This window comes from Hetaerina americana, unplaced genomic scaffold (assembly GCF_022747635.1).
Source record: "Hetaerina americana unplaced genomic scaffold, ioHetAmer1.1.p SCAF_23, whole genome shotgun sequence".
NCBI classification, from domain to species: Eukaryota; Metazoa; Arthropoda; class Insecta; order Odonata; family Calopterygidae; genus Hetaerina; species Hetaerina americana.
Genome location: NW_027286797.1, coordinates 5,749,311 through 5,762,346, shown reverse-complemented (window position 1 = coordinate 5,762,346; position 13,036 = coordinate 5,749,311). Strand labels below are relative to the sequence as shown.

Genomic DNA, 13,036 nt, shown 5'->3' with positions numbered 1-13,036 from the left:
ATTTTTCATTTCCAATATGAATCAATTCCATAAAGTTACGCCGGAAACCGTCATTAGCCCTCCTAATTTCATGATTTCCTTAGCCCTCCTCCTCCTTGAAAACCTCCACATATTTGTTTTTTTTACACTCTCGTGATATACCTATCACACTGATTTTCCAATCCAAATAGCAAAAATTGCATCTCCTTGGCCGACTTGTCTAACGAAAGCTTCATCATCCATTAATCTGACTATGGACGCTCCAATCAGTTTCACCCCTGCCTCCATCCCGTTCCATGCCTCCCTTGCCATTAATTTCGCCTATATCTTGAAGACAGTAGGTGATAGTTTGCCTCCCTGCTCCGATTCACTCCCGCTTACTGTCTATCCTGACTCTCCATCCGCCAATAACACCTGAGCCGTCAGGAACATGCATAGTGTGCAGAGAAGTCGTCTCTTCATCCAACCTCCGCCTAAGTACTGAAACAATTCATTATTGCTACCACCTCAGTCCATTGAAAGCCTTCTCGAAATCCATCCACAAACACACTCTGATTGTACTCTGTATTCCTCTCTATTAGTGACTTCATGACGGGCATTGGCATTATGTATTCCTCTCCATTTCCTGAACCCAAGTGATCATCCCCGAAGTGTACATTTACCCTCCTCAAAATCATCTCATTGATCATCATGAGGGCAACTTCAGCTAAGAGTCAAGAGTAAAGCCAAACTCATTACTCAATAGTACTCACTTGTGGCAGCCTTTCCTTTTTTGGAGTGGGAACCAACACGGTTCCGATTAATTCTTCCGGCCAAATCCATACCTCATTAATGAACTCGTATGAGCTAACATAATCTTTTCCTTTCACGTTTCCCTTGACCTTTGAGTAGTTCTGCGGAATTTCATGTATCTTCAGTGCCTTCTTTTAATTACAATTTCTTAGTTCCCTTTTCTAATGAAAATTCAAGTATGTTGTGATCTACATTATCCTCAGCTGCGTCATATTCTCTTTGCGTGTCTAAACTTGTTGTTTGTTTCCTTACCTTGAAACTTCTCTATATTTTAATCTCTCTTGAATTAAATTAAAGTAAATTAAGTATTTTTCTGAAGTATTTTTAATATTAATTTTTTATATTTTTTCCTGTTTTTTATTTTCCCTTTTTTCATCCGGATAGATCTTTTACCTTTATCTACAACGCATCCATTTTACTCGACCTCCGCAACCTCGGAATAATACCCTCGCACTCCGTCCTCCACCACGCCTCTTTCACCCTATTTTTCCAGGCCTAGGTTATTCTTCATCTCCTTGTACTTTTTGTATATATATATATACATATATATATATATATATATATATATATATATATATTATATATATATATATATATGCAATATGATATGTTTATATTCTCGCAATGCTATCTCTCATGTACCTTTCTAAACATCTTGTCACTAATAAATGGTTTCCTTGTCCTTTTCATACGAAATGTCCCTATAATATTATTTAGTTCCAATAATACTTCCATGTTTCATCTCCTTCTCCTGTTTCTTAATTCTCACTCATCGACTTTCCCACTGCCTCCTGGTTCTCCTTCCTTTTTGTCCCTGATATTGATCCTTCATTCCATTTCCTCATCGATCCCCCCACTTTTATCCCCTTGAATCTGACGTTGAACATATGATTTATATTCAGGCACTGATCATTTACCGCTCATTTGATGGATTCAACGGTCAAAGTAATTGATTGTAGAGATTTAATATAGGCAATGGCCGTCATAGGCAGCACAGGCACGTATATAGATATGCAAAGAGCGAGTTATTATCAATTTATTTCCCGATTTACTCTAAAAAATTTCGTCAAGATACCTTGTAACACTGAGAGAAAAAAAGGACACATTGCTTTATTTTCTTATTTTTCAGTGAACGTATCGTCTCTTCAACTCATCAGAGAAATAGTCGCTGCACAGATGACTAATTGCTTACGATACCAATGATATGCCTTCCTCACCGAAACCTCTTAAAAACTGATATCAGTGGCGATAACTAAGAGAAGCGGGGGTCAAAAAGCCGGTCGGGAACAACTGGTTTTTTTGTGTTTTACTTTCTTCTACCGAAGCGTAAAGTTGCCTTGATCATAAGCTTATATTTAAGGACTGATTGGTAGCTGCTTGATAAAAGGTTACCTGGTGGACCACAAATGAGACTTATGCACGAAGCAAGTTTGATTTAATGAACATTAAATGATGGTGCTCAGTTTAATAAAATTATTTCATCTTGCATTACATATTTATCTGAGGTACGGGTCAACTTTAACTGCATACTACCGCAACAGTTGAATTAGCACCGTAAATTATTAATGTAACGCACCCAAATAACTAGTGTACCCCATAAGAAAACTTTCCGTAGACCTAAGATTAAGAATGAGAATGTTCATGTAAAATTTCAAGTGGGCACTGTAATGAAATAGGAATGGGAGAATGTCCCTCCCTGATGATTGAAGACAGCAGCAGGGAATATCCTGAGAAAGTTTAAATATTTTATGAAAGTTTAAATATTTTATGAATGTTTAAATATTTTATGAAAGTTTAAATATTTTATGAAAGTTTAAATATGAACACTGCAGATTCTCGTGTTGCTTTATGTTTGAAATCAGGCAGTTAATTTTTACGCAGCAAATTTTTATCTTATCAGAAATGATTTCTACGCTTATCGTAGCTTGTCAGAAATGTTTTGCAGTATAAATGACTCATTCGTTAGTTATAAAAAATGAAACACCCGCCTCTTTTGATTCTTAAAATCTGATGGCAATATTTTGGGTGATTGTTAATCGTTAAATGCCCCCGTATCAGCTTGAAATTTAACACGAAAACTGACCGCTCGCGGAAACACAGGCTTCCATTTGACCGTTTTACGTTTCAACAGTTGCTTTGAAGTACTGTTTACGTCTTATTGTTAATTAATATTTGTTGACTTAAATTATGTTGACCACTTTCTAAAAGTTATTGAGCATACATCTGCTAGCATTGTATCTGGTGAAATGCAATCACATTAACGTAAAAATTATAGAGCCATTTCAATAGTGAAGAGAACTTTTTTAAGGTTGGCATAAATCAGTACGATCGTGAGTTATTGCTGTGTATGCCAGGGCTTAGTGGGGCAAGATTAAATGTGCGCCGACTCGGAGAGAGGAGTGGCAGCTGTCAACATCTCTTCTCAACATGTGCCTACGTTTGATAAATGATAGATCTCAGCGTGACTCTGGCACGGTAGTGCCGCGCAACTGCAGTGCCAAAGGATGGCTTTCTCACCTGGAAATTTTCAATGCACTCTACCGGCGTCCTGGCCAGTAGACCGAATCCGTTTCCATGGACTGAATCATTTTACCTGAGCAGCGGCGTGGCTGGAATTTCCCAGTTCTCCCAGGAGCGGTCCTCGAGTTCGCCCCGCCGAGATTTCATTTCCGCGCATGTTTATCCAATTCGGTTTCCTTCAGTGAACCGAAAGAGCTGCCGTGGCAGGACCGTTGCCTTCACAGTGTATCTATGACAACTGAAGCCATGCCTAGCTACCTTAAACTAGTTAATCCTTGCTCTTTAGTGCACAACAAACGGTAAAATATTCAATAAAGGACTTCAAACTGAAAAACTGCAACAAACCCTACATAATCTTGGACCTCTTTAAGTTTTCCTCCTCTTTGAAAATTACCTGCTATACTTTAACACACCAATCGCTTAAACTATTAAAAAAAGACTATGCGATGAGGTTTGGGTTATATTTAATAAAATCACTTTTAACACTCAACAGTACAATTTGCGGTGACCAAAGGTTTGCTCGATCATTTTATAATTGAATAGTTTAGAAAATTTGAAAATATATACAAATTATTTCGAGGATTGCATCGTAATGACATGATTTTCTTTAACCTTTCACCACAAAGCTTTTACGTGGAGCGGTTCCATCTACGCAAAACTTCGCCCATAAATAGAGCCAACGAAAAACTTTCTTTTGATGCCCAACGGTTAAAATAGGAAAAATATTTGTAGCTGTTGCCTCATTGCCTTGAAAAAAAATTTGCAATCTCTGTCGCACAAACTCCATGATGGATGAATGGGTTCGAGGAATTCGGGCTCTAGTTGTAACTTTTGCGTGTCATGTAACTCCACTGCCAATGTTGAAGCCATACATGGAGAACGAGTCGAAAAAGTGCCATCTCAAAATGACCTAGAAGAAAACTAAATAAATTGTGTGCAGTTGAAGAAGAAGATGGAAAAAAGGCCAAAGAAAGACCCTTTGGATTAGGTGGAAAGGTTTGCTATTCAAGTAGGTCACGACCTTCGAAAACATTTTCCTGCAATATTATGCAAAATAGGGTAGAGAACTTCTCGAATGAATCCTGCAAAACCTCTCTCCGAATGAATAACTACGGAGAGGACTAAGTTCTAACCAAGGCAAAAAAATGCAGTTCATAAAACAATACATGTGAAATTACTTTTCTTCGGCAGTAATAGGTGACAGGAACATCGGAGGAAATACTGAATGCAATGAAATTGTATCCCTACTGAAGGATGAAGAACTAAAAAAAAGACGCGAGTAAATAGTTACAAATGAAAAAGCATTGCGAGGATTAGGCGAATGGAGATGCCTCTTGCAGGTACATTCAAGAAAGAGAGGAAAACAAATTGGAAGAACCTTGAAGCATGATTGTTTCCTGGAGGCCATACTTGACGGAAACATTCTTAGAAATAAGTGATGAAAGATTTCGTCGCCGAGAACCCTGACACTTGTGCTTGAAATAATGAAATGGATGAATGGGCCCCTACGACTCAACTGATAGAGTAAGACGCGAAAAAAATCTCATGATCGTAAAGTTTGACAACAATCCTGTTAATGAAAGGAACTAATTGAGGAAGTAAGTGAGGTGTGATTTGCGAGGAAAATGACCACGCGCCAGGTATTGACTCACGCAAGACAAGCATACACGCACGAAAGCACGCTACGCATTCGCACGCTCTGTGGCTGTTAGCGGAATAATTAATTCCTTGCCCGGGACCGCCACAGGATACAGCAACTCTACCTGTGGGTAGGTCCTCTATCCGTTGATTCCCCTAAAAAGAGCAGCACTGACAAGTTACGAGCGTCTGCGTGGTCTTGAGAGGTTTCTCGCCCATGGCCAACCAACTAACTACAGTCAATCTGGACGTCACATCGAATCCACCGATGGTATTCGTGAGGATGTTCACCCAGGCGCCAGGGAACATGGAGCGCACACGCATGAGAATCTCTCGCTCGCAAGCGCACGAAATATTCTCAACGCATTAAGAATGAAGGTAGAATGTGCGAAGAGCTGAAGAAGGCAATCATAAAATACGATATGGCGGCATTTAATGAATAGTAATTGCTAGGCACCGTCCAAAACTCGCCCATAAACAATGAGATCATCTTTCGATATGCTCAACACCCTTTCTCAGACACGCACACTCAAGCAAAATCGTAATGACTGTCCACTTTCTCTTGTTATATAATTTCATAAAATACATGCATTAAATTCACACCATTAAATTAAGAAGGATCTCTATCGGTAGAAGATTTCTTTGTTGCGGAAAAATTTGTTATGATATGATTTGTTATGATGAAAAATTTGTTATGATTTGTTATACTACTTTTGTACCAAAACAGCCATAAACTATTCGGTAATAGTATAAAAATGAGGCCAATAATCACAATTTCCCTATGATATAGAGTGTTATCACAGTGGCGAGAACAACCTATCAATAGGCCATTGGCAAAACAGTAAGGTATAAACCAACTGTTTACTCTAACAACCGAATTTTCTTCCATGCATGCGATGTGTTACTGTCATTCATGTGCAATTTGAAAACATGAAAGGATAGCACTAAAGTGCTGAAAGGACGATTATATATATATATATATAGGGTAGAGCGTAGAGGTAGGCTAGAGCGTTGGATTACTCACCGGAGAGTCCCGGGTTCAATTCCCGGGCAAGGCACTCTGGGCACCTGCAGCTCCGGGTTTTTTGGGTACCAGATCTTCTTGGGAAACCATAACCGGCACAGGAAAAGGAACTGGCCCCCCTACCCTGATGTGTGAATTTCACACGCCGTCGGGCTTTGTACTGGGTGAGCTCTACCATCACCTACCAAACCGACCTTCGGGTTGATTACTGTGTTTATGTTTTATATATATACTGACCTAAGCCATGTTTTTCCTCGATCACAATCACCACTGCTTCTCAAAGTAGATCTTGTCCAAGCAAGGCAAGTACATCACCCTTGGCTTAGGGGATTTTCCATCAAGTTAGGCATTCCTTCCTTCTTGGATTAAGTTTTGTAATTAGGAATTTTGCTGAAACTCCTAAACTACGGTATAAAAACTGATATATAAGAATTAATAACAAGTCAGACTTAAGAATTACATGTCTGTTAAAGGAACCTTACGAGGCATTTTCCAAAGATAATTTTGGATTGCATTATTACATATGTGTCATAAAAAATGCTGAAGCTCAGAAGGATATCTTAAATATACAAATTAGATTTCAAGAGCGAAGACTCAGTAGATTAGCGTCAAAAATTTTTCCAACGAGCTTTTACCTTACAATTAGCATTTTATCCTTTCATATATCGTCCATTACAAACAATAATTCTTCAGTTTGGCTATCATTGTCAATCTGCAACTGCCCTAATGGCTGCCAACCTATTGCTCAACAGCGGTTTCACCGCATTGTTTGTTCTGTGCACGAATATCAAGCCAACATAGTTTCCTTTGTTTGTCTATACTACATTTATAACCAGCTGGGTTATACTGGGTATTACTGGGTAAGTGATAATTAATATGAGCCATTATTTCGTCAAATATTTAATTCCGGCCGGACATCGACCGGCTATTGAATGCTACCGATGCTACAATCGCACAAAGTAGTAGCAGTTTTAGGGGAGGCCACCGACGGCTGAGGTCATTTACACCATTAGGAATGGATGGGAAAGGAAGGTGGAGAGAAAGCCGGCGTCGGAATTAGCCTACTACTCTTGTCGAGAGGCGCCAAGGGGTCCGCAATTTAACGCCCCATCCGACAGACGGCGTACTCTCTCAAAGTGCTCTCCACAAAGCACCTCAGGGAGGGATCAGGATACCACTGAAAAATATCTGCCTGCGGAATTCGAACCCGAGCCCTCTCAGTGGGAAACCTGTACGTTAGCGACTGCAGCATTCCAATCCCCAGTTGCACAAAGGTATGTAAGATAACAAAAATTGTGGATTATTGTAATATACCGACTCTTGATTCCATGAAATACCAATTTTTACGATGTAACTACACTTATTAAACTAAAACCGATAACAAATTGTGTATATTTACACGATAACACGAATGCACCTGTATCACAGTAATCCACGCAACAATCCCTATGTATTTCAAATTTGATAAGAAATTGGATTTATTGTCTTAGAATGATATGTTAATTATCCTAGTCATAATACTGGAGTGATTCTTAAAAGTTAAAATGACTGGTCACTTAAAAAATTGTTTCATACTCATAACTGCACAGCCCTACTACGAGTTTAACGTAGTTCTAAATCGGTCCGTAGTGTGGCGTGAATGATTACCTTATATCCGCCAGTGCATTTCGCTCTCTCTGGGTTGTGCGAGCAAAAGCGTGGAGAGTCGGGGGAAGACAACGACTTACACTTCAGTTTGGGAGCATTTCCTGGGCTATTATTTCCTGGCTTTTGTGGCTATTCTATGACCTACGTAAATCTTCGTAAAAGAGCCAGGACATTACAGAAAGAATGAAGGCAGCACATTACAGTTCACAAAGTTGGCAACTTATTCCTGAAAACTGATTTATGTAGGTTTAAAAGTGTAATTACTCTTCAGGTACAGAAAAGAAGAACTTTGCTAAGGAGAGTTCTCATACTTCACCAGTTTGGACATACTGTGAGTGAAACTTTTTCAAGAATGAACGAATGCTAAATTGTGGAATAACTATTTGATCGTAATAAGAATGAGAAAATTTACTTCAAAGTCGATGGTATTAGTTTCTTTGCAAAGGTATAGGGTAAAAACCAAAAAATGACATCGTTTCGAGCTATCGTATATCGAAAATGAAATCCAGGATCAACTACATCGCATTTCTATCCATCTAACATGAGAGAAATTAATATCGTATTTGGCATGCTTTTCCGATCATTTATTTGTTATCTACGCCCACAATCACTTGTATGACGTTTTTTGCCAAAATGCACGAAATATTTCCCCATTTTGGTATGTTGTTGGTTTTTTATGAAAAAAAGTACCAGGGTTAAAAATATTGATTAAACGGCATTCTTTGATCGCACAAGTTTTTTTCATTGGAAACGCCTTCTCAGTTTGAGATATTCTGCACTTGATATCCTTTGAATTTGTCCCATTCCATGTTATCGTGCTCCATCTCTTGGCGTCTTGCTTTTCGTCAGTTCTTTCACTGCTCTGCCGAACATGCTTCTCAGGGTGTCTGGGCTACTGCCGTTTTCGTCCACCTCACCCTTTTCTTTCATTACACCATCTTTTAATGTTTTCAACCCTTTCCATAGTCCTTCGATGTACCTACTCCTTCCATCTGTTTTCTACGTTTGTTTAATCTACCAGTAGACTCTCATTTGTGTCCCTGGTGTTGCTGCATTTCGTGTTTCTTTCTTGGAAGCGGGTGCTTCCAAATTTATGTACTCATTTGATGTATCCTTTCTTCATGTAACCATCAATTTATCGGATTTTTAATTAATTTCTTCTTATTATAACTCTCGAACGACTTAGCTCCGTAGTTTCTAGGGTTCTCGTTTTCTCTTTTCTACGAAACAGAATAACATCAGTCCGGTCTTTTTTTGATCATACCTTGTACGTTCTCTTATCTGCTCAATTAACCAAGGTCACTGGGTTTCAGTTCTCTCGCAAATGATTTGCACTTTTTCTACTTCCGTATTTACATTCCTCAAATTATTCTATCTACATTCTCCGTTCTTCTTGTCCTTATTCTCTCCAATTTTACATCAACGGTCTTCCAGGGCTTTCGGGTTCCAGCTCATTTCGTTTTTTATTTTCTCTATCTTTTCCATTGACCCATTTTCATGACGAATATGTTATGGTCACTATTATTTTCTACGCTGGGGTTGCTCTCGCACTGCTTCACTTGTTCCGCATTCCACATACCTAGGATGATGTCAATTTTATATCCGACTCAGCCCTCGACATCTTCCCTGTGTATCTTCCGCACTTATGTTGTACGAAGAGTGTATCTATTTGTCACTACGATACTCTTCTCGTCGAAGAAATATACTAGTGTCTCCATTGACATTTCGTTACTCCACCTCGAGCTACCCTACCCCGCTTCTTCTCTTTGCCCTCTCCAACCACTGCGTACCAGCCCCTCTTCTTGATTAGGTTACCTTTCATATCCTTCGCAGGGGACTTCCTCAATTTCCCCTACTGTGTGGATTGACTTTGGTTTATTCAACTGCGCTGTAAATATATCGTGGGGATTCCAACTGCCTTTTTCATTAGGATTCTCCAATGAAACTACCAACATGCATTCACTCTTTTTCCCTATTCCTTCTTCAGCGTGATACCCACCTCTGCTACCTTCTAGCTGCCTCATAAGTACATGTATATCACTCTACATTCGCGCCCACAAATCATCTCCCCGAGCCCATTTAATGTCGCTGGCACCTAGTTGATCTATCTCTATTTAAACATTTCAAACTTTGCATTTTTCAGCTCGTCAGCATCTCATAGGGAGCTCACGTTCAATGATCCTATCACAATTTTTTCAGTTCTGACTGACGTTCCCCTCCCAGTAACCTCTACCCATATATCCAATTGTGGGACTATTTTACCTTCGAATTATTTCACCAGTATGAATTGCATCACGTCATATTTTATATAAGACTTCATCATCAAGTGACTCTAATATGGTACTTTCCAGGTGTCTTTCACATCGCAGTACCGATTCCGAGCATTTAATTACCTCCCTCAAGTGTGACAGCTAAAACCAGAGCGATCCTCTCGATCTGAGACATCTGTGCATTCTGGTTTGCCCCAGCCAACAGTGAAGCGTTCTTTAGTTATTTGGTCGCCGTACGCACTCCATTCCAAAGCCTGTATTCGGAGGTATCTGCTTAGGTAGAACCTTTTTATTATACCGCAACTTTTCACCAAATGACTGTACGTAGTTTTAGTAATAAATGAAACCAGAGTGAGAATATATTATAATTTGTTTTAAAGAAAACTGATTCAGAAAGAGGTGGCTCCTATTCATATCATCAGGTGAACCTGTGACGTTTAACATTGGATGAAAAAAGACCTGAAAGAAATTAATCACATATTGTACGAGGCAGTACCTAAATACTGCGCGCTTGTGTCGATGACATGATGGCGCACAGTTTTTAGGTACTGCCTAACGTGCCTCTTTGTTTTCTGAAACTTAGAGAATTTATGAGAGTGTTTACGAACACAAATATACCTGTCGGTTCTTCATGAACTTTACCCTTCAAATTGCATAGCAGGTGAATATTGAAACAAAGAAAGGGAATAAAACAGCAGCATTGAAAGTAGCGGATAGAAACTAAAGAGCTTAAATACTCCCCTAAGGCATGAGCATGTGCATTTCATTTATTGTCTAAATTCCATCGTATTATATTGCCTAATTACCTAGGTAACGCTGGACGTTTAAATGAGTTATTCGATATTTCAACAGATTATTATATTTAGCCATGTTGGAGGAACACAACCTGTAACACTGACCTATTTATTAAAATATAATTAATTTTTAAACTTTAAAGAGACCTAGGAACTAACCAGATTGCCTGATTTTCGGGTAATTTAAGGAGAGAGAAGACTGCAATTTCGGCTGACATATTCCCGGCTGTCAAAATCGATGGCTGCCGCAAGAGAAAAGAAAATACAAGGCACATTCTTCCTGAAGTGTGGGCAATTTTCCTGCTTGAAAACATTCTAAATATAAAACTCTAACAAATGTTATCATGTTTTTATTTTGAATGATAGTGAGTTAATTTAATATGCTAAAAGGTTATCCTTGAAGAAAATTGAACAATTATGATGTCTTAGGTATTAGTTGGCTGAATCTGCCAAGTTAGTCTTCCATCAGAAAATTTAATGGGCTGATTCGGGGATTTGGCAATTGAAAATATTTGGAATTAATGTTTTTGTTGGTATTTGTGGCAATTTAACTAAATTATTGGTTCGATGGATTGGTACAGTGAAATTGGCACAGCAAGTATAGAGCTCGGCTCAAGTAAAATAATATTTTGCAGAAGACGTGATTCAATATATTCTGATTAGAATATTGAAGTGTTTCATGCAGGTAGTAATTATTAAACGACACACATTATACTAACTCTGCGCGCATTCCATTTCAAGGGGGATCAGGATGGTGTGGTGGCTAACGTACTGGCTTTCCACCCAGAGGGCCCGGGTTCGAATCCTGTAAACGGTAGATCTTTCACAGTGGTAACCTGATCCCTACGTGAGTATGTCGTATGTCGAATGGGCCATTAAGCAGTGTATTCCCAGGTGCCTTTCGTTAAGAGCCGGGTTTCTCTCCACCCCCCCCCTCCTTTCCCATCCATCCCTATAGGAGCCAATGGCCTCAGCTGTCAGTCGCCTCCCCTACTACTATTTCTCTTTAAAATGAAAGAAAAAGTAAATAGTGGCACTCAAGATTTTAGGGCAGAAATTCCGAATGCTTATTACAAAAGGCCCGGGTTCGAAACTGGGTAATGTCTTTCTACCACCCATATTACCATTTAATATCACTTCCCGACAGATTGAGATAGTCTCGGGAGGCCATCCCGGTGAGGAACCCTTTTATCGATATTGCCATGTCGAAATTCCGATAACTCTTGAGCGACTTGCTCCGTTGCCCCATGCGGTAATTATTAGCCGAGCGACTTGCACCGGGATATTTGAGGATGAGGCGGCTTGCGGGGGTAGGGTGGGGGAGTTCTCGGAACCTACAGCAGGAGGTCTTGAGGAGGAGGGTCTGTGCGTCAGGCCGGGAGCCAATCACGATCCGCCCCGAGCGAGCCACGTGCCGAAGACCCCTTTCGCTCGCCTTTCGTCTTTTCCGCATTTGACTCGGATCACAGACTCCTCCGTTGCCCCTTCTCTTTCCGCCTCCCCACTCCGTCTCCCCAAATGCCAGCGCCGCCGTCCCGCCCCCCCACCGGCCCCCGAGAGAGACGAGGGCGCGTCCCCCCGCAGCGCCGCCACAGTCTGGCTCCGCGAGCCTGCCGAGTACGCCGCCGTCTCTCTCTCACTCTCCTTTCTGCCCCTCGGCCATGGACGCCCTCGTCCTCCTGCTCCTCGCACTCCTCCACTCGAGCCCCGTGCAAGGTAAGCCCGATCCCTGCGGAAGGGCGGCCGACGCCCCGAGCCACCATTGCACGGAAGGGAATGGTGACTCGGACAATGTCCGCTCAAATTCCAGGGAATCGCCGTGGCGGTCACCAGTTGTACGCGAATGTTTCTCCCTATTTAAATTTCGACATCAATTTCAGATTTTGTGAATGAAAAGTAGAATGAGTTTCGGCAAACAATGGCTTATTTTGAATGAATTAAATGAAAATTTAGTTTTTCACGTTTTATATATTTTTCAATCATTTCAATTCTTAGACATTTCTCTATTAGGTTTTGTTGGTTCTAAATTGATCATGCCGTCACAATATATATTCGCCCAGTGTTTTAAAATTTCGGCCAGCTGATGGCTAATATGCATGCTGAGATGATTCATCCAAGGCGACACATATACAGAGGAAATTTAAGTACGCAATCACTAGTATTTTGTATGCGTTGTCTTTACCACCATGTAAATGGGTAACGCAATTTTATTCGTAAAATGGATAACAAAAAAAATCATGAGTTTTAGCTTCAATTAATCACGATATTACCGAGAATTGTGACATGTCCTGCGCGTTACAATGATCCATTATCGTTCCCCAGGTAATCTCGTCAAATGAGGTTAATAACTGATCAGGAAAGGTATATTAACT

At 40.1% G+C, this 13,036-nt stretch overlaps 1 protein-coding gene across 1 annotated transcript in view; it reads left to right on the top strand.

The window, feature by feature from the left end:
• Nucleotides 1-12,272: 12,272 nt before the first annotated feature.
• Nucleotides 12,273-13,036, top strand: part of LOC139689413 (fibulin-1-like) — a 100,170-nt gene continuing 99,406 nt past the window's right edge. Inside the window, exon 1 of the mRNA XM_071586516.1 lies at nt 12,273-12,380. Within this exon, the coding sequence (XP_071442617.1) occupies nt 12,326-12,380 (55 nt within the window). The 5' untranslated portion in view covers nt 12,273-12,325. The remainder of the gene's footprint in view (nt 12,381-13,036) is intronic.